General features: G+C 35.3%; 1 protein-coding gene across 4 annotated transcripts in view; it reads left to right on the forward strand.

Annotated features, from left to right (window-relative positions):
- Nucleotides 1–25,463, forward strand: part of THSD7A (thrombospondin type 1 domain containing 7A) — a 290,606-nt gene that overhangs the window by 56,255 nt on the left and 208,888 nt on the right. For all 4 annotated transcript variants that reach the window (XM_032991409.2, XM_042801868.1, XM_032991407.2 and 1 more), the window contains exon 2: nucleotides 22,528–23,048. In XM_032991409.2, the coding sequence (XP_032847300.2) occupies nucleotides 22,889–23,048 (160 nt within the window). In that variant the 5' untranslated portion in view covers nucleotides 22,528–22,888. The remainder of the gene's footprint in view (nucleotides 1–22,527; nucleotides 23,049–25,463) is intronic.

Below are 25,463 nucleotides of genomic sequence, written 5' to 3' on the forward strand. Positions count from 1 at the left end.
TTAAAAGTACAAGACATGACACTGATGGACTGGTTAGGGATGTGAATGTTTGTCTTAATGTGTGACGATTCCTCCCATGGAGAGTCTATTTTAGTATCTTCTGGATGCTGGTAACTGTAAGTTGTCCATGCTAGGCAGTGAAACAGGGAACTTTAAAATTCAAACATAACAATTTCTGTTGTATTACACTCTTGCTGAATAGAATAAAAAAATGTAAACCTCAAGTGGTCAGACATTAATTGAATCAGTTGGGTTACCTCTGTGTCTTTGAACTACTCATTTTAATACCCTGAGCTACTTTGTTGTGTGAGATGTAATAACTAATTTAACATTTTAGACATGTTTTTACTGTTACCCAGAGAGTAAAGGAAACTTTCAGTGCTGTGTCATGGCATATATTTTAAAGAGTGCCTCCTGATCCATGGAAAGTCTGTGGAAATCCTGTTTTGAAAACTAACTAGCATTGATAATATTTATTGTTACCGAATCAGCTCATGTTTGTAATCAGAACAGTAACTGAGGAAAAAAAAAAAGATTTTTTTTTTTTGTTTTTTTGTTTTTTTTTTTTTTTGGTAATTGAAGTGCTAAAATGCTTTAGCATAATGTTGTTTCTTAGTTATTTTGGTTCTAGTTTTGTACGGATTCTCTTGGAAATTGCAAAGCCACACACTTATTCCAGACTTTGCAGGAGTGCTGAGTTCCTGAAACTTTGCTTGCTGTACATACTGGGAAGTCATGTATAGGCACAGAATATGATTTGGGACTAGATTTGCATGCCAAAGAGTTGCACCATTGGATGTATTTAATCTCCCAGTACAAGTGAATAGCCATCTTGCCACTAAAAGGAACGTGTTGTGTTGTGTACTTTGGCACAAGTTTACATCCTGTTTGAGGGAGGCGAAGCATTTGGTAGTGCAACCAGAGCTGCCCAGTGCTTTGTGGTTCCTGGGACAGGACTTCCGCTGGCATCTCCGAGACACTCCACTGAGATGGCTGATGCTGAGGGGATGGTCTACAACCGGGAATGTTCTGTCTCGCTGCAGAGATCTGGCCTCAGGTGTTCACCAAGGCATGATGTCTGCTGGTATCGTATGGCCCGTCACCCTCAGAGACTGCCACATGTCCTGAAAGCCATCCCAAGTAGCCTGCATCCTCCCTGATGCTCCCCTCGGTGGCCAGGCCACGGCAGCTCCCACTGTGCCACAAGTCATTATCTGAAAGTTGTGCTCCTAAGCATCGTATTTATGAACACACAAGTAAAGGCATTAAATATGCATAAGATAACTAAGTTATTGGTAATGAATTGAGAAAAGTGGGGCGAAGGCCTAGTAGAGGTGGAGAATATGTTTTTGCAAGGATTTAACTCAAAACTTTTAACTGAAAAAGTCAAGGAAGTGTAAACAAACAAAAAGATTTCTGTAGAAATTTTATTGCGTAATCTGAATTAGCATATTCATGTTATATCTATAGCATGCTCTAAATTATTGTTGTAAGCTTCATTTTTTTGTTTTGCCATTTTTTGAAATAAGGCAGCTGCATACTAAAGGACAAGTGAGCAGTAATTTCCAGCTTTTATCTATCTTCATACATTAGCAGAGTTTGAGAATGCCACTTCCCAGCACACTTTTTAAAAGGATCCCACTTTAAATAAAGTTTCTTTTTACTGGGTCTTCAGTTTACACATAGCAAACATGCATTTATACATAATTTTCAGGGGAATAATCAGGAAACTTAAATAAATAAATAAATACCCTCACAATGCAAGGTGGATTTAAAAAGGCCTTTAACTACAGGGAAAACTGTAGTACAAAATCAGTCTGTAATTAATCTCACATGTGTCTTGTACAAATTTTTTTTTTTTTTGGTCTTGGCATCTACTATATACATGTAAGCATATATATTTTTTTAATTTAAACATTGAGTTATCTTATTTTTGCTTCCTTGATAATACCTAATGGCTTCTTATTATGGTTCATACATTAGCTTCATCCCTTTTCTGTTTTCCTGCATGAAACAAGATCATGTGCACAGTATTATAACTGAATCTTGATGAGATCTGTGTCCATAGATGCTAATAATGAAATGAAATCTTTCTCATTTTCAGTATATAGTTTTACTTGTACTATAAATTAATTAAAGCACTATGTACTTCTGTGGGACTTCTGTTTTTTAGATGACAAATCCATCTCAGTATATTTTATTTGTATTCTGTGTACAGTTATTGCATGGCTTGGTGCTTATCTCTATTTTTCCTGTGACAGAATCACAGAAGCCAGAACTACAAATACATGTTCTATCACTAGCAAGAAATATCTTTATGGAGTTGGATTTCTTTTTAGTGTTTTTTTTTTTTTTTTTTCCCCAGTAGCTCTTATAATAAGTTGTCTCATAATATGTTATTTTTTGTACTTTTTATCAGCAATTTGAAGTGTGAGTCTGCCTTTCAGGAATAGGACATGTGTTCCATTAACTTTCATGCCTCCCTAGCAGTCTTGATAATGGAATTATAGATATTGAAATAACAATGAGAGATAAGTGTGAGAACTCTCCACAAATATATTATACTAACATAATGCCATACTTCAACAGTCTTATATTTTTCTGACACTGTAAACTGAAAAAAAAAGAGTCTTGGTAGGCTGATGGATTTATATGATTCCATTCTAATTTACATGTGCTGTTATGTATTAATGGAACTATTTATAGGGTTTCTGGTGTTGAAAATACCTATGAGAGTCATTTGTGAGTATTGTAAAGATGTATATCTCTGTTCACCAAGAGGTCACCGAAGAAGAACCTGAGCTAAATGACAGAACAATCAGTGTTATGGGAAGAAAAGTCCTCAGACAGAAAACGCAGCATTTGAACAAGTAGGCCAGCGCTTTGTTCTAAAATTAAATAAATATGTAAAAAATTCAAGCTTTGGACAACCTATATATTTTTTTTTTTTCTACAAAAAATGTTAAAAACCTGAACTTTTACAAGACAGTTTGGACAAGCTAGCTGTTGATTTTGCAAACATAATTTATAGCTGCTGATCATCAGTGAACTACAGGTTTAAAAGCTGGTACAAAAGTAAATCTTCTGAGAACTGGATTTCAGAAAGAAAATATCTGAGGTGTATTCAGACTAACCTTGCTAATAATTGAATATTCTTTTTGTCCTGAGTACGCTGTAATAACTCAGTAAATTTTAAAATCTTGTGATGACAAATATGAAGTGGTCAACTAAAAATACCACCCTCTTTAGTCAAAATACCTAAGAATAACCAATATTGTGAGGTACTTATGAGGTGTTCCACAGAAACAAGGTTGTTTCAACCATTGTTTTGATCAGGTTTTCCCATCACCTTTTTCTTTTTAGAAGATCTATTATTTGGTAATAATCAGTTCTAGAGTCTTGTCAAACTGATAAACATTGAGATATGTTGGGAGATCAGTTCAGTTTAGTACAACACAGCTTGTTTCTTCTTGATTGCATGTGTTCATAGTTACTTGAGCTTGCTGGGTACTAGAGCCAATATGTAAGCAGTCTACTTAAACACACCATGTTCACCTCAATTTGGAGAAAATAGGTTAAATTTTGATGTTTACTGTGACTTCTTTTAAATAAGCATTCTGTCTTCCTGCTGCAGGCAAACTAATGAAGCCAAATTTGTCTTGAAAATATTTCAGGTTCATAATCCTTACTAACATTGGGAGAAGAGCTTCAGCTTCAAGCTTATTGTAAAAGGTGAAAAATGTGTTTTGTGCATTTCTCTAGTTGTGTTACATTAAATGAAAAAAGTGTTTTGCTCTGCTTTATGTGCACATTAAGTTCTGTTGTTTATTATTTTAGGAGTTCAAGTTTGCCCATTACATGCAGAAATGACTGCACTTATTTGGACTTGATAGGTGAATACCTATCAACCTAATTATACACGTGTTTTTGTACACTATTCTGTTTTTGCAGGATTTTGAAAATTAGGGCTACATGGGTCAGATTGCTGCCAGTGTAATATAAGCCTTCATTCCCCCAATTGCATAGGCAAGGCACTTAGCCAGAGAGTACTATAAAGATATATACATATGTGTTGTGAAGTCCTTCTTCATAAAAGCCTGGTGCTCCTACTCTATATATTCAACCGTGTGTTATTGTAATATCAAATGGGAAGCAGAAAGTAGAAGCTAGAGCAGTCCCAGAGTAACCCAGCTTGCACATCGGCCTGAATGATCTCAGAGGTCTTATCTCAATGTGGCCATAACTGCTCTTTTTATTTATAAAAGGGCATACCTTTGTGAGTCCGTTATTGGAGAAATGTGCAGTCAGCTCTAATGAAAGTGGTTGGTCTCAGAAGTTACATGGAGTGAGTGAATGCTACTTATAAAACCAGTTCATGTCAGAATACGAAATTGTTTGTTTATGCTGAAAATAATTGTATTCCAGATGTTTCATATGCATTCCAAACATTATACTTACTTTTGCGTATTGAAAATAGCTCTTTGACAACGTATTTTGTAGATAAATGCATAGTAAACCTTGCTTCTCTTTCCCCCATAGTGTATCACAGATGGAGTAAATGGGGTTGTAACTCCCCTGGGTTTTTAAAAATGCACTGCCTTAGTTCAGATGCTGTGGCTGCATCATTGCCTCACTACTAAAATTGTCTGACTCAGTCTGGCATACTGGATGCAAAGCCCTGCTAGATTAAACTGATAGCTTTGCTTAAAATCTCTTTATGGATTGTTAATTGCCAAAACAGAAACTATAACATATTGCAAATATTTACTGGACTGCAAGTGCTATCATGCCTGGATGATTTGGTACATTTGAAAGACAACAGTGAGCAGCTATTCTGAACTGTTGGACAGCTATCCTGAACTAAGAATCGGGTAAAATGTAGTAACTGTAAGAAGAGTTTTGACTTATCTAATTAAAATGCTTGTCTTTCAACCTGTCAGAAGTCTCTCTCCCTGGAGTTTAAGGAAAGATTTCAGGATTTATTGCTAAAATGATAATTTTTAAATGACAGGAAAGATGATTGAAATGAATAAAAGCTTTATCTAGAAATACTTTGGATCTGTTAAATTTCCTTTTTTATGTATGGTGTATGTTGGAACACAATGCAGTTTGAATTCATGAAAATCTGTCTGCTTGTACATTCATCTCTCTTCCTTATTTTTTTTCCACAAACTAATATGTGTGTGTATCTGTAAAATCTATTTTAAAGATCCAACACCCCCCCTTTTTTTTTTTTAAGAGAGTGCTCTTATTGCCCCCTTCAAGGTGATTTGATGTTTTGTTACTTACGTAAGTTGATGTAATAAAATTTAAGTAACCTCCCTGTTAATTCAATTGAGGAGTTTGTTTCCTGACAAAGGATATGTTTTGAAAACTTGTGTCTTACCCTCTCCTCACCCAATGACAAATATATAGAGGAAGTTAATGTGCTAATCTTCTTGGAAAGCATATTTAACAGGAAATAAGGGCTATATTTAAAGCAGGAAAGGAAAGTGTTAACTATAACAGGATGTTGATGAACATAATTACCATACATAATTACCATACAGAATTAACTTATCATTGTATAAACTAAGTTATATCAAGGAGGTATCTAAATAGAAGAAATGCAAATTGTGACGGAGTAAGATATGTGTTTTCCTAACATAAATCATAGATTGTATGAATGTATTGTGTTATTTTGATAGTATCTGCATCCTAATGTTGACTGAAATGTCTTAAAACTTTTTTCTTCCTTTATAAATTTTAATATGCACAAAAAAACCACTTTCATTTTTATTTCTGAAATTTCATAATTCAGCTAAAGGATTTTCTATGCTCAAAATCTTGTAGCACTGCCACAGAAGTCCCAGTGGATAACAATCTAATGGGTGGAGATGAGGAAGGCAGCAGTTGAGGGGTGCTAGCAGGATGATAGTTCTCATTTCGCCTTGTGGCTAAGTGCTCTTGACTGAAAGGGATGTCAAGTGTATTCTTGAACACCATATGAATGGAGTGCTCTTACAATTTAGCTCCTCTGTGCACTTTCAAAGTATGAAAATTTCTGTCTGATTTTATGAATTTTGAAATATTTGAATTTCCTCAGTCTTCCTCATGTGTTTATTAGACTTTCATTATGGCTAGGGTTGCAATTTGGAATCAAGTACAAAATACAAAGATATTTTATGAAGCTGTCCTTAATATAAAACTTTACAGTAAAGCAGTATTTCCTCTACAGAGTAAAAGATAAGGCCCAGCCTTTCCAATACACTGCACGTTCAGTTGTCATCTGACAGAGCTGGAGCACTGCTGATGCACCATCCCATTTCTAGGCATCCTCCCAGTTCCCCAAATGGGGTCCTGTGCAGTACCCCGCAGTCTTGCCTGGTGCTGAGCCCCTTCAGTTCATTCATTGTCCTACAAGCCAAGGTAGCCCAGCACACTCAGAACTGGGTTGAGTGTCATTCTTTTGCACTGTTTAACGGACTGGTCAAAACTTACTGTTGCAAACTTATTTTTGTGGCTCTTTTGTTTTGGATAGCGCAAGTGTAGGCCTTGCACTTTTCCTGTGCTGATTTCCTGATTCAGTTTGTGCCAGCTCCTACTAACATCAGCACTGGGGCTATTCCAGTAATTGTTTTGGATGGAGAGCATAGGAGGAGTCCCCAGATAAGCTAATTTTCATTAGGTTAACCATTTATTTCCTGGTCCCTCTTATAATTTAATTTTATTTACATGAACTGTAGTTATGGTGTCATTACAATAAAGATATGAAATTTAGATATTACAAAATTACTTTTGTCTTTGCTAAATAAATAAGAGATGGTGTAAGGGTGGCAGACATACTCCTAGAAATTTGAGCTTCCAAATTCCTGTGGCTATCCATCTCTCCTACTTTGTACTTGTAGTTAGAGAGCTATGTTTTTAATAAACACTCAGTCTGACCTTCCATACATGTAGATGGTCTGGAAACAATTTCCTTTTGAAACCTTTGTTTTTATTTTTTAACTTCTGTTAATGGACTATCACTTAGGAATAGCTGGGTTTAATAGCTAAAGGACTTATAACTGTAATCTTCAGTAATATCTAGTGTTGGTTATTTTATTACTGCTGTGGCCAGCATGAATGAAAGTGAGAAACAGAAAAGTCTTGTGCTTGTGCAGCAAGTCAGATCCTGAGAATTTATCAGAATAGAGCTTTTTAGTTGGTTATATTCATGGGTGAAGATTCAGAGGCTGAGCTGAATATTACAACTAACTCTATAGGAGTCTGTTTGAAGTGGGAGGTGTTGAACAAAGAGGTTGAATTTACCTCAGAATGTGCTGCTTAACATAGTTAAACTGTGTTTTGCCACTTTTAAATTAAAGGCACATCTGTAATGTGAATTTTATGTAAAAAGTTTTTCCAATCACTTCAGAATTTTAATCTACACTTTAATTTTTATGACTTGAGTATTTTAAATATGTTTTTTTTTATGGTTTAAAAATTATATAATTGTATGATGAGAGGATTGATATGTTTCTTAGGTACAAGTTATATTTCTGGTACTGTACTTCACATACTTTAGTTTGCTCCAGCATGAATTTATGTATATATTAATCTTTGCGATATTTCTTCCAAAACAGATTTGCTTTTCGACTGTACCTGTTCTTACAATATTACATATGTAATTTCTTATTCAACTTCTGTTGAATATTCTACATGTTTGGGAGCTTTAATGTAGTGCTAGGATTTTTTTAAAAAGAAGAGTGATACAATGATTGCTCTCCAACTCTGTAGAAAAAAACAATGTACTTTGGGGATCTCCTTCTAAGCATTATCCCAGCCATAGTTGTTCAAACCTGTTGTTGTTTATTGTTATAGTAACGTAGGTTTTATGCATGTTCAGAAGGAAGACAATAAATGCCTCTTCTGCAGCTTTGAGAAGAAAATTTGCTCTGAAGCGTCGAGCTTATTATTGTTATTGTCTATGAGCTAGACAGTAATTAGCATCAATGCTAGTTCTGCTATGTTAGTTCTTTTTAAGATAACATACATTCATGAATTTCAAGACGTTGTCTTGTTCTCTATCAATACTATCGCTGAATCAGAAGAAATAATAATAGATCATAGTTGCAAGTATAAACTCTGTGGGCCAAACCAATCCTCAGTATTGTTACACTGACCTCAATGGAAAAAAAGGTATATTTTTACAAAAGTTTATCATTAAGTGAATGTCATGATTTGGAACAATGAAGACAAATAAACATAAGTTAACAGTGCACTGTGTCAAACACGTGATCTTAAACTTCAGTTGCTTCATTTAGCATTTCATCCCTAGAGTGGGGTTTATATTAGCCCCATTACTATTACAGGCTTTATCTTACATCAGTCAGCCACGTGTATCATTGTCTTTTTTAGGTAGCTACAAAAATAAATACCTATTTTCTTTTTCCCCTTTTTTTTTTTTTTTTTTTTTTTTTTTTTTTTTTTTACTGTTGGTTAATTGTTTCAAATAAGGAAAAAACATAGCTTTAAATGGGTAGGAGAGCAGTAGATTGGACCAAACCTGGAGAGTGGGAAAGTGAACAATGGAGGTATGTTTTCATTAGATTAGAAATATTATTCTTTGGAACTCAAGGTGCAAATTATGCTATGCCATAATGTTCTTTTCAAACACACAAGATAAAATTTGCATATCTAAATTGGATCAGCTTGAATGGGTTTCCCTGCTGTCTCATCCCCTCAGCTGCAATCTTTCTGAAATGGCCTGCAGGTGGATCCAAATAGTAATTTTTAAGCCTACTTTTAAGAGTATCTCTAAAATAAATATTTTTTTCTTTTAATTTTATATATTTTATATTGATTTCTTGCAGTGAACATCAGCAAAAATTCTCCTATGCCTTATCTGAGTATAATCTACATGATAATTGGAGGTTTAAATTTAATTCTGTTTTTGCTGACTTTAAGAATAACAATTTCACCTGGCTCAATCAAATCACAGTTGTTTCATACTGTTAAAATAACATCAGTTTTGTTGTGGTTTTTTTTTTTTTTTTTTTTTTTTTTTTTAATGAAACATATTAGAAGTATATGTAATTTATTTATGATAAATGCAAAAAAAATTTGCCATCCAAAGGGGGTCAGGGGGAAGACCCTGCACACAATCTTGTTCTATGCTTCTGAGGGTTTTTTTTTCTGTTTTTTAAAGGTGAAATTACAGATACTGTACTGACTTAGATTCCTCTTCTCCCTTTCCATAAACTTCTTTCTTACAACTTTGATAATATTTTATTACATTCGTCTTGATGGAAGTGTATAGGTTATATTTCCCCCATTAAAACCATTATATTCTTAATAGATTTTTCTCAAGTATGATTTCAGTTCATTTCTTCCATTTGCTCAATTTATTTCGTGTTCATTTAGTAGTGTGACTATTTCTGACTTAACAAGGAGAAATGGCAAAAGAATGACTTTAACTTCTGAGGACAACAGGGCTACAGTTCAAAGATAATGTTTTAATACCTGTAAAATAAAATTGGAAATGTCTAAGGGGAGTACTTTTACAGTGTCTTTCCATAGATATATTTTGAAGTATGTAAAAAAAGTGTAGCACTGTCTTAGGCTCCAATGGTTTCTGTATGTGACTCTAAAAAACAAGGAATGGATCACTTCAAGCTTATGCTACTGCATCTGTGTTTTATTAGCTATGCAATTATTTTAACAGAGCAAAATTTTAATGTAAAAATAAGGAATATGCAGTAAAGCTCTTCCTCACGCTCTGTTTAATGAACAACTAGAATCGGGAGTTTGACGTCAGCGGAGCTCCCCAAGACCCTGTCCAAGGTGCTGAGGGTTCACATGCGCCTCAACGTTGAGATGCGGCATTGCACCTCCCGTGGAGGGCGAGCTCGGGGCGCTGGAGCTGCAGCTTCTGTAAATCATTCCGCTTATTGAGAGATTATATTCTGGGTGGCTTTGGGGTTCTGGTGCTTTTTGGTTTTGTTTTGGTTGTTTTTTTTTTTTTGTTTGTTTTTTTTTTTTTGGTTTTTTTGTTGTTGTTTTAGGTCGTTTGGGTTTTGTTGTGGTTGTGGTTTTTTGTGTTTTTGTTTTTTTTGTTTTGTTTTTTGTTTGTTTGTTTGTTTGTTTTTTAAACTTCCCATTTGTTAGATGTAGAATGTCAGAGTGTTATAGAAAAGTGAAATTTGGTTTGGTAGTTTTATGCAGGGGTGGTTAAAACTCAGCATTGGCAACTATTTATTAATTTACAGTAAGAAATTAATAATAATACTTCTGCAAAAACACCTTAAATATTGGAAGATGTGTGTAAGGAATAAGAGCTATATTCTGGTGGTTGTTCTTTGACTGTAGGATTATTTCTTTTGCTTTAGGCATTTAGGGAATATGGGAAGGTCTAAATGTTATTTTTATGCTGGAGAACATAAAATACCAGATTTCTGGGAGAAGATTCTGACTATGTTGTGATGGGGAGAGGTGGAATTGAACACTAGACAATGTGGTGGTCTTGTGCTCAATTTATTAGTGGACCAAGCAAGGCAGGATGGGTTGTGTAAGGCAAAGCTTCTCACACATGCAAACCCTCAGTTAGCAGTGCGGTGGTTTGGCACAGCTGAGCTGGCATGGGGTGAGAACGCACCCCTCGCTCTGGCCAGTCCCCGTGTCAGGCTTTCGGCAACAGCTTGGTGACAGCCCACAGTGCTCCCACCTCAGGCATTCTGCTTCTGCAAGGTATTGGACCTCTGTGTAGCCACTGTTCCCCCACCATCTCTGTTAGTGAGTGTGGGGGTTAGCCAGACAGCCACAGACTGCCAACTGAATCAGCACACAATGGTATCGAGGTGCACCTTTGCAGACGTTTCAGGTGGTTTTCTTCTGTCACTTGTTGATCCATGGCCTGTACTGTTGTTCATAACATTTTAGCATAAATGCACATTTCCAGAGGTCACATCATGGATACTGTGTCATAATTCTGAAAACATATGAGTAGAAAAATTTTGTGTGAGTGTAACTGTTTGGCTTTGTTTGTATGATACCAGCATATATTAAGATAATATGTTTGACAAACTATAGGTGTGGTGTTTGGCTTTTTATGGGAAATGAGCAAAAAATCATCATAGTTTAATAATTTGTGATGAAATCCCATGCTGATGCCTTTCTGGTTAACCTTTAGTCTTTTAAACTGCATTTACTGTTTATAATAATGCCAAAGTGTTTCACTTTAGAAGACATAACACTTGAGTCAAGTGTCATTTCTCATCTTCTTTTAGATCTGTTGAAAGTATTTACCATCAGATAAAATGTGGATTATTAGTTCATTAGGGAAATCAAGGTACATAAAATTTAATTAAAATTAAATAGTTGCTTTTGTGTAAGACAAGAAATACCTTGAAAGTTTACCAATAATCTTTGTTAAAAAGCGTTGTTTGTGCTTTGCAAAGAAATAATTTCTGCCATAGTGAAGCTAATTATTCTCAACACACACTATGTCAAATTGCAAAATGAACATCAGACTTTGTATGTTGTAGGAATTAAAATACCATCAGTTGAGTTAATGAAGAGCATACAATGAATATGATCTCATATTTGCAATGCAGTTAAAGTGAAAGCCATTTAAAGAACTATTGCAAAAATCATAATTTAGAGGGAAAACAAACAATAAAGCAAATGTTTACTATCTATTTTAATTACTTTCTGCTTAGAGGTATGCATTAGGTTTATTTATTGTTTGATTTCAAATTCTTTCTTTTAATGGTTTAGGAATACAGTGGCTAATGGTCCATTTTGAAATCAAATGAACACAATATTCTGTATTCCATTATACAAAGCCAAAGAAACTCATTTGGGATTGTTTCATTATGATATCATCTGAAGATCACTGCTTGAAATTGCAGGTTAACATAAGAATGGGAATGTGAAAGAGAATATGAAACATAGAAGAGAAAGAAAACTCTTACACTTTTTTTCAAATAGGAAAAAAAATGATACAGGGTTTCTGAATTATGTTCTGATTATGCGAATGCAATAAAAATGCCATTCCCTATTAATATTTTAATTCATTTTCTTTTGTATAATTGCTTACAAAGAGAGCACTACAAAAAATCTTTTCTGTAACAGATGATTTCCTTTAAACTTTCCTAATGCTTGGTGAGAATAAGAAGTTCTGTCCTGGCCAAAGACAGTAGCAAATTTCTCTTTGCATTCATATAAGAGAAATAGGAAGGTTGATTTTTAGCTTTCCTCCCAAGATCCAAGATATGTGGTTCGTCTCTTTGTCAAAACTATGTATGCACCTAGAAAACTTAAGACATGAAGTCAGAAATCTTGACGCTAACAGAGGCTGGGAACCCTCTATGCACTTCAGCAACCCCTTCAGAAGTAAAAATTAGATCTTGGGAGCTTAGAAGAAGCCCTGCCAAACTCCTATACTCAAGTAAAGAATAATTTTTCTTAGAGATCACTGTGGTCAAATAACACAACATTGTTAAGTTTTTCATTAAAGAATTCTGATTCACAAGGTTGGCAATCAAGCACTTTGTTGGCTGCCAGTCAATCAGTTATTGACAGAGAGAGAGAGGATTTGGTGTTGGCATATGCTTGTTTAAAGTGTTTGACATAATGAAGGGACTTCTTTTTTGAATTTTATCAGTGTAATACTTTGCTATGGCAAACCTGTAACTTCACAGGAGATTAATTTATTGAATTGTACCATACTTCACCCTAAGTGAGGTAAAATGTGCCCTGCTATTCAGCAAGTTTCAGTATTTAGGATGTATTCAAAGACCATAAAATATTGAAACTCCTCCTTCAGATAAGTGCATGTGCTACAATAAGATATGGGTAAAGCACATATATTACGGTTATGACTGTATATCTGTGGGAAGAAGGAAGAACTGAAATCATCTGGGGATTTAACATGCAATTATCCTCCAATGTCTACAAAGCAGGTTGCTTACAATGGCTTTCTAGTAGCTTTGGGAGGAAGTAGAATATATTTTTTGTCTTATTCATCTTCATTTAAAATTCTGAATGATTTGGTTTTATAGTTGATACTAAAAGTACTAAAAATAGATTTTGTAAACATTGAAAATACCTCATAGAGTTAATATGTGTTATGAAGATATTAATGTTGGAGCATATGTAAAAGTTTCTGCAGGCAATGGGTGGAGTTTGGCCTAATGGTGAGAATATTTTAGCCACATATTACAAAATTTGCCATTTTCCTTACACTGTATGAGATATTTCAGAAGAATAAGCTTTTACTTAGGTGCTGATGTATCAGCCAGACAACTAATGTTAGTTGTGTTGCATCTGTATTTATATATGGGTGTTAAAAGAATTTAAGCTGACAACAATTGTGTTGATATTTTGTTTGTAAAAGTGATAAATCCAGTATGTATATTAAAAAAGAATTAAGATGAAAGAATCATAAATGATTTTTTTATCCTATTGATACATCTAGGAAACAGGTCCTTATGTACAGTTTGACTTCTGCTTTATGTATGACATGCCTTTTTTTGCACTGGTAAAGCATATTCATCTCTTTACCTGAACTGAGGTTGTTATTTTACCTGAACTCAGTGTCATTCAAACATTGCTGTTGCAGTTTCAAAGTCATGCTTCATTTTTTTTTTGCTGCTTTCCACCCCACCTCACTTAATCTGTCTAGGTTTAATTTCCTTGTCCCAAGGAAATCATGCTCCACTCATCTTGCTGGATGGTAACAACTGAACTCAGTGCTGATCTAGAAGACAACTGCTTTGCAAGTTTCTATACTATTTCAGTAATAATGCAATCAGAGGAAACTCCCTCTTCTTTTAATATCCTCCGTACCGTTTCTTCCTTCAGTAAGCACTATGTCAAAGTAGGTTGTCATATATTCTTCAGAGACTATATAGATGTAATTGTCAGTTATTTAGACCAAGGTTAGTTTTGAGTGTCATGGGAAGTACCAGAGCTGCCACTAACAGGCAGTTGGAAAGCTTTTTCTCTCATTTTCAGATACACAAGTTTAATAGTGATTGGAGAAAACTGGCAATGATGTCTTTTGTCACCATAGGGAAGAACAATGGTGCCAATTTAATGGATTTTTTTCCTGTCCTGAAAGCGTCACATCACCTTAAGCTTGGTTTGATCCCCCTAGTGAAGGTCTAATTTTAATGCTAATGATGATAATTTAGAGAAGATTTTTAAGCAGCACACAGAATGTGTTAAGTACATTGTGATCTGTATGCAGAAAATCCAATTATACGTGGTCGCAGTGTCACCTATCTCAGCACATAGATTTGGCTACTTGCTTTATTTTTTTTTGCCACAGAAATGTTTGTGCAGTGGAGTGTGGGAGAGAATGGTACTGCAACAGCAGAGGAGGAGGAAAAGTCAGCATGTAGGAGGAGGAGAGGTTTTGTTAACAAAACATCACTTTGGAACTAGTTGTTCATGTAGTTTGAAATTATATCATAATTTCATTAATGTGGGCTTAGAATTCATTAATTTTGTTGCCTTCCTTATTTAGATTTACTTTTTACATTGTAGTTTGATACAGAGTTGACTTCAACAAGAGTGACATAATTTTCAATAGGAAGATTGATCAGTAGGAACAGATTTCCCTTCCACCCCCCAGTTAAAGCACCTACCATATAATGAAAGTATGACAGATGGAACACACTTGTGAGTCTTTCATATAAAATTAGAGAGTGAAGGATTTATTTTCAGATATTATCTTCTGTGTTGCAAGTTTATAGCCTAAGATTATGCAAAATATTATTATTAATGATATAATGTAGTTCTATCTTAGGGCTTGGTTAGTTAGCACATCACAGTTGAACCTTGATCATTTATTTAATATGGTTTAAAACTCACCTCATCTTACCCCATGTCAGAATGGTGTGAGATCTTTTAATCAGTTTCCTGAAGTTATACTGCTCTTGTTTATTGATCTGTTGAAGTCAGCACAAAACACACAGCTGTACTTTTGGCCAGCTAAGTTAGGACTCTTTAACAAATCATTAAAATCTGTTTCCAGATGTATTGTGTTTGTCATTACTACTGAGCCTACCCATTTCCGGAAACCATTAAATGTGTTGGTTAAGTTAAAAAAAACCCAGTGAAACAATAGCTCACTAAAGACAGCAGCCTTGTTTAATTTTCTTATTAATTTGTATTACTTAACTAATTTGAGAATTGATAACAGAATGTTTGAGTGATTTATGGCTTGAAAAAGAAGACCAACATTTCCCTCCTTGAAAATGGAAATTGGCTTGTCAGACATTTAGATGAAGAATGATCAATCAATAGGGTTTTAATAAGGAGAAGGTTTAAAATTGACTGAAGGTGGCTTTTGTTTAACAGTGATTTGGTATGTGCAAATTACTAAGCTCTCCCTGGAGAGGATTTTCAAAGGCAATAATGGGCACTGATTTTCTTTGTTTATTCCATTCTCTTTCTGTTCTCCTTGTCAGGGATTTCAGTACTTACCTCTCCATTGTGTCATTGAAATATCCCTGCCTGCTTTTCAGGTCCTGTGAATTATTCTACTTATTTGCATTTACAAACTATCAGTTTTAACTGTTATTTTTCTCCAGTGAGCATGTTGTCTGGATAAACTTACATTATTTTCAGCATAAGTTCATTTTAGACATAGGGGCAGGCTGTTCCCTTTGATTTTACAAACACAAATTTCAAAAGTATATGCACACATTGGAGGATCAGAGTTGACTGGGAAAGTCCCATTAAAATCCTGCCTTTTGGTTTCCTGTTGGAAAATCTAGTATAATGGGCTCGGTGATAGAAAACTGGTTCTACTGACAATTACGGATACATGGGTTGGGTTATTTTCTCCATTAATGAAGTCAGTATTGGACTTTCTGAAAGTTAGGTAACTGAAGTTAGATTAAAAAAGCTCCATTCTCTGTGCGGCCTTAATCACATAGGTATACAAGCTGTAGATACATGCCAAATGTGTTAAAAGAGTAAATAGCACACCCACACAAACTCTGGTTGTCACTACTTCCTCACAGTATTTTTTTCTCCACTTAGGTTTCTTATCCTGTTTTCTGCCTGTTTTCTTAGCTTGTCCTATCATTTACTGTTTCCCAAGCTTTCTATCCCAGCGACCTAGAGGTTAACTTTATGTTTCAGCCTCACTTTTGTACCCAATCTTAGGGTTTTCCCCTCACAGTCTGTAAGCAATTCTGGTACCACAATTCTAGAAGAGGTTCTAATTGTGTGCAGACTTCTTTCTGGAGATTATGATAAGAAGAGCAAACTGATTGCTCCCAACAGAAGCACATTTCAAATGTCTTTGCCAAAGTAGAGGTTACCAAAAGCTTTTAAGTGAGTAATTCACCATTTTCCTCATGCACATATATTTTTTCCTTTTTTATTAACACAAAAAATTAATGATTGTCTCTTTTCTTTATTGAAATGAGTGGGACCATGTTGGAGATAATTTTTATGTGTTTTTCTCTTACCTTTGGCTTTATCTAGAAAATTACTATAAAACAGCAAATTTGGCAGTCTTAAGAAACTGTAAAATATAATTGAGAGAGTCAGAGTAGTGTTGAAGACCTCACTACAAACCTTAATTGTAATTAGTATTTTGCCTGTGAATTTTATGTGTGATTAGAATTATGCTGTACATATAGTCTCTGAAAGCTGTTGGCTTTCCAATGAAAAACTCATACTGTATTTTCCTGTCATACAGAATTTCCAGCGGAGCATACTAAACAGATCTCTGAAATTATGAGGAAAGGTTGAGAGCTTGAATTTTCAAGAGAGGCAACACTTCCTCATACAGAACTATCACAGGCACTTTTGCAGCCAGTTCTGATCTTTGGAAAGGTTCTGCTTCATGCAGTCAGCTGTTGAAGCCAACATAATCTGGGCAGAAAGGACAATGTTTGTTCACATTATAAAACCGGAAGGTAGAATTATCTGATTTAATCTGACCTTCTGAAGTTCTTGGACCTCTGTGTTTCACAAAGGTATAATCAAGTCAAAGCTAACGTTTTTCTGGAAGATGGACAAAGATAGTAAATACACTCTTTCACCAGGTATCTTGATCTAAAGCTAGGTGACCTCCTTGATAAATTCATTGATTTCATACTTGAATTCCTCTAGCTTTAATTTTCAACAAACTGGTCTTGATTTGCCTCCTGATCATACATTAACATTCCTTCTTACGGAGAACACTGCTTTTCTGTGAATGTTCTTAGCCAGGGATGTTGCTTGTTACCTACCAAAGTGATCTACAAAAATACAACAGCCAGGTGTTAAACCAAACTGAGAGAACTGCTGAAATACAGCAGAAGTAGGTATTAAAAAAAAAAAAAAAAAATACCACCACCACCCCCCCCCCCCCGCCCCAATAAAAGCATGGAAGATGAGAGAATGACTAAGAAAGCTTCTGGATTTAAACTAGATTAAAAAACAAACACACTCCACCCCCTATCCCCCAAAATAATCAAACAAACAAACAGAAAACCTCAAGAGAAATCTGTCCAAGAATTACCAACTTACCTTAATAAAAGCAAAGCATTTGTAAAGTCAAAAGTAGGTGACCAGATGTTGGTTGCTTGTGCATTCATGCAAGTAGAATCTTCATTCATTTCCCCAAAATAATTTTTTTCTGGTTGCAAATATTTTTGAAGTAGTTGAGAACCACTGAAGAGTTTAAATATACATTATGAACATATTCTAATGATTTTGTACAGGTCATGTTTTTCTTACTTCTGCACAGCTCCCATACATAACTCTTAAAGTTCCCATTTTTTTCTCAAAATCCATGATCTATAAGAATGTTATAAATTTAACAGGCATTGTAATACTTCTAATGTTTGCAAAAACAGTTACTTTGTCAAAATCAAAAATAATTGTACTGTTTGTATGAAAGAGGCAGAAATATTTTTTTTCTTTTTTTCTGTGTTTTAATTGCAAGTTTGAAAAGAGGATGTGACATAGTATCACTTCTCGAAAGGATAAAATCAAAGTCTTTTACCTGCTATGAAAGAATAAGAGAAATCCATAAATAGCACATTATGACATGGTGGAGTGTGACACCTAGAGGCCATATGTTTAGGATCCATAAAGATTAACTTTTTTTCAGCTGCAAGTTTTGCAAGACACATTTAATTTTGGATTTAAGGAATGGAGCTGTCAGATTTTGAGAGATTAAGTTGACTGAAACATATTAATATTTTTTTAAGATTGTTCATTTTTATAATATTTTTTGTGGCTTCCCTAACTAGGGTCCTGAGCATTAATACAAAGAACAATAGTAGACCATTACCGAGTGTGGTGAGGAGTACTCAGTGCTTTGCAGCAAAGCCTAAAAGAGCCCTCTAGAGCTTATTCTAGCCTGAAGTTCTCAAAATCTAGTAAAATTCTTGCAGGACCCATGTTAAGAGAATCCTTTTAATATACTTGCATCTGTAGTAAAATATCTGTAGGAAGGTCAGGATCTCACAAAATGCAGAGCTAGAAGTTTTGGCTCATGACACATGTCAGGGAATAAAGAGAACAGAAGCTTTTTTGAGCTGTTATGTAGACTATTTAGATCATGGATCTTGTAAAACATATGTATATGTAAGGGAATGTACCACATCTTCCTGACTTCTCTAAAAGTTAGGGGTGCAACCATAACACTGCTTCCCATACAGGGAATATATATCCAAGGGCATCCTAAGATGATGAATGTGAACCAGATCAGTGTGTTACAAACTTAGAGTACTTTTCAGAAACGTGTGGTAGTGTATTATTCAATAGGTATTGGCAATAATAAACTCATTATAACTCTAGAACTCTTTTATGGGAGATAGTTGACTTACTCATCTTTGGCAGCACTTGTCATTTTCATACCTGAGTGAAGGCAAAAAGTCTTGTAGATAAATCAGAATGGGTAGACTTCAGATGATGACTCTGAATTTCCTATGCAAGAAATAAACCATTTTTCATTCTTTACAATTTGAGTGATTTTTATGGTACTCTAGTACTTGCACAACACAGATGGTTTAATGGGGTACAGTTGTAGAGTTTGTAAAACATATTCTATATATCTAGAAGAGTGGAGTGAAATTTCTCTAAAGATTTCTGGCTTCACCAGGCTGTGAAATTGAAGATGGATAAAAGTCATGCTGGACACACCTTTTCATTGAGTATTGTTGAATCTAGAAACAAATCTGTTGGATATATGTTGTACTCTCTGTTCACTCTTTGACTTTACTATATGTAGAAATACAACATATTCAGGATAGAAGATAAAATGATCTTGAGGTTTTTATTCATGGAATTTCATAAACAGAGAATATTGCTGACATGGGACTCCTTGCTAGCGAAGGAATACCAGCAGGGTGATTCTATTTGGCAGGCAGCTTTTCATACCCAATGTCTAAGAAATTTATATCTTGTTCTCATTTATCTTTCTATTAAATAAAAGGTATTGTATGTTTGTTTTGTCATACTCTAACTGTTTAATACTAGGAAACATGAACAAAGTAATTCCAATATTTTATGTCTAACTCTATTTTTATAAAGGTCTTTGCGGTTAGTTGTATTTTTTCCTAGAAAACTAAAAGGTGTTAACTTGTCAATCACTTGTGCAAGCAGTTTTCAGACTGCACATAGCTGCTGTGCCTCAAATAAATGATTATATCTGAATAACAGTCTACTGAGACTCGTAAGTCGGTGCTCCAAGATACAACACTGACACTATTATGTTAGTGATACAGATGCTGATGTTGATTGTAGTTTATTTCTATGCTTTGTCTAGAAGTTTCTTCTCAGAAGTACTTAACCATTTCTTTAGGAATGTCTAAGCCGTATAAACAACTGATAAATTATGATCATTAGTTATGTATTAGAAGATGAGTTGCCAGTGTGGGCTGGAAATAGTGGTTGCACTGTTAACTGGGAGGGAGGTTCTGCGTTTACTGTAGCAAATAAGGGGGCAAGAGCACATTGGATACACTAGGGTGGAAAAGGCTAGAGCAGCAGCTCCCTGGGTAAGGCATGCTGATAGCAGCTGAAGCTTGCAATCAGGGTATTTTGCTTCTTGTGTCTGAAGTCTAACTCCTGCAGTTAGGTTGGTGTGGGGGTGTCTCTGTCTGCAGGCATCAGCCTAATCTTTGCCCTGTGGTTTCACTGGCCTTTCTCTGCCTGATTAATAGAAGATTAGTTTATGTACTGCAGAGGTGAGCTAGTGGTTGCCAAAACCAGCGTGTCAGGAATTCTTTTTGTTTCTTTTCAGACACACAAATATATTTGCATAATAAATACTCCCTCCATATTTCTGAACAGTTTTAAATGCACCATAACTTCTTACCAAAAAAAAAAGGTGAAATTATTCTTTCATAGTTAATTGATTTTTGACAGAAAAACTGGTACAATCATAAAAAGTAGTGTGAAATTATTTTATTTTAATAATCTGTATTTTAGTGAAGTTTTGAAAGTATGTGGTCCTATAGTTGCATACATATAAGAAAATATTAGAGTGTTTGTATATGTGTGCTCACCCTCTCTCATGGTATTGCTTTGTTCTGCTGTCAAAACCCAGTTTGATTTATTGTGCCAACTACATGGATGATCTGTTCCCTAATGATGTTTCCAGATGATCTGAGTCACGTACAAAATATTTTCAGAGGCTTTCTTTACACATTCATAAAAATTGTAGGTGAAATACACTGTATTTAATAACTCTGAAAAGGGTACCTTTTCCCTTAGTCACTCCATAATCTTGATTTTTCCCCTGGTGGATAGCTCCATCTAAAAACCCAACATTTTTACTCTTTATTTTTCAAATGAATATATAAATTATATATGTTTTATTTTAAGTATGCAAGTCAGTACAGCTATTTTCAAAGATTTCCTGATGATTTTAAAACTTTTCTTAAGCCCTTAAATTCTTCAACTTATTTTTCATAAATTACGAAGCTCGCATTATTTTTATTAGGTCAGATATTCTCAAGTCCCTCTACATAACATGTGAAATAATGTGCACTTGACTAACCTAACCCCAAATTTACATCTGAAATTGTTATAATTCTATAAACTCAGAGAGCATTTTGATTTAAAGCCATATTCTGTCCAGTTCAAAAAAAGCAAAAACTGAAGGGGTTTCCATGCTTCCTAAAGTGAATATAGCATGATGTAGCAGAAGTGTATAAAATGAATTTCCAGAGGTGCTTTAGCTGAGGGTATAAGTTCTGCATCAGGATGCTATAAATTTGTTAAGATCATGGTTTTCTATGTCTCCCTTATCAACCTATAATCTCCTGATTGTTGCCTGTTTTTCAACAGCTGAGGAACAGTAATCCACACTTGCTTATCTCTCTTAATCACAGCCTCATGGTGCTAGAGCTCCCTGAGCCTTTAATTCCCTCTTAGAGGCATAACAGAGTGGAAAGTAAACAAAGACGAATTTGCAACCTTCAACATTGCTAATTTGCTCTGATGTCAGAATATTTAAACAGGCAAGGACTTGGGAATTATTTGATCATGGCTGATTTTAATCTAATGCATGTGAAAAGGCTGAGTCTGGGAAGGTTGTGCAAAATGACAGGCGTCCCAAGAGAGGTTGACTGAAGGTTTCTTCTTTAAACAATGGCTCCATCATTCTCAAACTCTGTGTCCTGTGTTCTTGCTGTGTGCTTTTGTAACTGTTTGCATTTTTAATTAAACTTTTTGAACATGACAGCAGTTTTCTTGAAAATTCCTCGTTTGCTTCCCAGTTTATAGGTGTCCAAAACCTGATCTTTAGGCTAGTTACTGCACCTTTTCACTGGCTAGTGTGTGGGAGAGATAAAGATCCCTATTTAAAAAGCATTGTCTCTCTCCACGTTTTGGTATCATCATGACAGCCTAATGTATCCTGAACACTTTCATATGTAAAACTCAGTGTATGTTTTAAAAATGATTGATATCTTGATCTTCACATTATTTTAAATTACACAGTTGACATTTATGCATGTATATATGTGTATATACTTGCTGGATAGGAAAGGATGTTGTCTTGCATTATATATTGCATGCACACTTCATCTACAACAGAGGTGATATGCTTACACATACGTACACGTTATCATATACATATATTCATCTGTCCTCACAGCAGATAGCTGTATGTTATTACCTGAAACAGATCTGATATGTAAGTCAAGATAGTGTTTTTTTTTTCTTTTTTCTTTCCTACATTTATTCCATTTCCCTTCATAAGGTCTTAATTATCTATTTAATACACAAGTAGTCACTTGTTTTTTGTTGTTTACAAAATGGTTAATGTAGCATACATATTGTTATCAGCACAAGTGTCTGATGCTCTCTTAATTAATATATATCGTCTTGGTTATATCTGTTCTGGTTGCATGACTTGTGTTTTGAAGCATGTCTGTTGATGATTTCTTCTTTTCTTCTTAGTATGTATCAGCTGGGATATTCCAGGGAGAGACGTGTCTGGAAAGCCAGCCTTTTGCAGTCGCTCTCTGCGTCGAGATTACAGCACTGGGCTATTTGTGTTTCTCCTCATCCCTGTTTCTCTCTGTCTCTCACTCTTTCCAGCTGGTGTAAATGACTGCTGCTGCCTCCCAGAGCAAGATAACCTGCTCAGTCAGCTGGAGCCCCCTGCGGACAGCTGTCTCGGTTTTAGCTGATGGAAAACTGCTACTAACCACTGAATGGAAGAGCGTGGAGCAGCAACCATACTAGCAGCAGCCGCCGCTGCAGCGGCAAGAGCGAGCGAGGACTCTATTGTTCCCTGGTGTTAAACAGTTTTTCCTTTTCAACTGCCATGCACAATAGTGGGACAGAGGTTTCCAGTCCCCTTCTCCCTGGGAAGAAATTCTGAAGAGTGGAATATTATTTGAAGAAGGATTCGTGGCTGTGCTGCAGGTTTTGGAGGTGGCAGCAGGCTCTTGGAGGCATGGGGTTGAGCGAGGGGAGCGCTGCTTTCTGCTGTGGTCCAGGGGTTTCCGCTGTGCCGGCCCGGTGTGTGGGAGTTCTTGTGCTTCTCCTGCTGGGAATCTGGGACGCTTGTGCTCAAAGTGAATCTCAAACTTCATCGGTGTATTTGTGGAAGACCGGTAAGTAAAGATGCTATGTTTACACAACAGCAGTATATTTATTTTTCTGTTGTAAGTAATAACCTTTTTGTGCAGTTTGTGTGTGTGGAGAGAGAAAGTTAAAACTAAATTACTAACGTTTACTTGTAGGATTATAGGAAAAAAATTTAGGTCATCTTCCAGGTTTCCACCAACCAAGCAAATATGGTAATTGTTACTGGGATCTCTTACATATTTACTGTGTCTTCTGAGGTTTTAAATTTTGTTTAGTATCTCTGTGTTGTATGTAAATAGCAAAGGTCTGGGCATTAGTGCCTGTCCACAATTGGAAGGAACATTTGTTACCATCGCAGTCAGCAACATTAACAATGCTCTAAAAATATTGACTTTTCACAAAGAAAGATGTAATTCAGCATGTCTAATCTTTGTGCTCTGTGCTGACATGTAATATATTCAGCGTGGTAATTGATGGGGAGTTGGGTTTGTTAAATTTAGTTTTGTTGCACAGTATATAGGATCCGTGAAAGCTAATGATGGATTAGGTGAAATAATCCAAGTGATTCCAGATCTCATAACTGAAGAGCCAAGGGCAAATTGGCTATGTGGATTCAGCACCACACTAGAGAGCTAATTTCCTCTACTTTGATACTAATGAGTTACGTGTCTGTTTTAAAGATTGCATAGTCATAACAGTGTTCCAACCTTAACTTTGCATTAAAAATCAGTGGGGAATTTTCCTGTGTCTATTAAAATATTACATTAATTCAGAACTTTAGCAGTGATGAATACGTGCATTTTAGTTGTCTGATACACTTTTAGTTCCAATGTAAGTAGAGTTGACGTCCCCTTTAGGAAATCTAAAAATTTCAAGCCAGTAAATATTTCATATTGGCTTCAGCAGTTAGCTTTCTTCCCTGTATGCTGCCAGGAATAAAATAATCCTAAAAGTGGTAGTTTAGTTTAAAAACTGCTTTTCTGTTAAAGGATAATATAGTAGTAAGAGAGAGTGTAAATTAATCATTTGTCTGAAAAACAACTTTGAGAAGACAGTCTTTTTCCTGGATGGAGGCCCCCAGCCTTCTGCCACAGAAGCAGATCAATTTACAATTACGGTGATATCCTGAATTTTTTAAGAGGCTCCATCTATCCACCAGCTCAGGGAGGAGATTAAATGGAAAATAATTTAAACAAGAAGACAAGCTTCCCAATAAAACTAGAAAGAGAAATCTGAAGAAGGGAAAATCATTTGTAACTTTCACTTCTCACTGAAAGATGGGCTGCACAATGACAGTTACCCATTATTTTCTTTTGAACCATTGACAAATTCAAAACATAGTTTTCAGTTCCATTACAGATTTGTAAATGTTCAGCACACTTAAAAAGAGTTAACACATGCATAAGTTTATGCAGAAGCACAGTGATAGTATAGCCTTTTCATAAATCATTTCATATTTATGCTAAGTTCTTAGAAATCAGTAGAATAAACTCTCTGGAATATTATAATAGCTCCATTTAACAGTTTGTATTTAAAAAATTTAAAATAGTAATGTAGGTTAAAAATAATAACAACTCTAGTTAACTAATATTTATAAATATGCACTGTCAATTTGCTATGGACTTAACTCTGCTTACTTTGAATGTAGTACACGTGCTCTGAAGTCACGTCAGTTAAATCGGCAAGAACAAAACTGGGTTGGCTTTTGTTTTCGCTCCCTTTTCTCACTTCCTGGCAAAGACAGTTCTTAAGGAACTTTTGTTTAGAACTGGTATGATCTAATGATGTTGTCTGATGAAGAGCTAGCTCTTCCCTTCAGCTTTCCTTCTGTGGCCTCTCTCTTCTGTTTTGCCTGAAATAAAGTATAGGATAAGCATGTTCACTGTACAGTTTTTAATATAACATCAGTGATTTGATGATACCATGATGAAAAACAAGTCAGAGTGGCTCTTTTCAAACAATGAATAGCAAGATGCAGTGAATAAGGTAGTGCATCTGTGGTTTTGGCTTCTAATAAACCTTCAATCTCTTTTTTCTTAGCTGTTTGTTGAATTTTGCGGTTTCCACCCTCCTCTCTGTGGGAGGTTCTAGAAAGTGAACTAGGAGAATTGCTGGTCAGTGAGCTGAAGGAGTATCTGGTATGAGGTGTTAAAGTTCATCTAAAGTATCAGAAGGAATAATAAAACTCAACAGTAGTGAGCTCATCCAACTCAGATGGTATTTTGCTTTTCCTTCTGTGGAGGAAATGGGACAGGGGAATATGTGGCTAAGACTGTGTCTATGAAGTCAGCTTGATTATATGCCTTTTGGGACCTATTATGTCTATTTTTTGAGAAACATGCTATTTTTATATTGAATTTAGTCTGGCATCAGCTTTTGTAAGTGTTGTTCACGGCTTGCATGTGTATAGTTTTTATTTCTAAAGATTTTTAAAATAATGT

The sequence above is a fragment of the Tyto alba genome, unplaced genomic scaffold (genome assembly GCF_018691265.1).
Source record: "Tyto alba isolate M040663 unplaced genomic scaffold, T.alba_DEE_v4.0 Super-Scaffold_38, whole genome shotgun sequence".
Classification (NCBI taxonomy): Eukaryota; Metazoa; Chordata; class Aves; order Strigiformes; family Tytonidae; genus Tyto; species Tyto alba.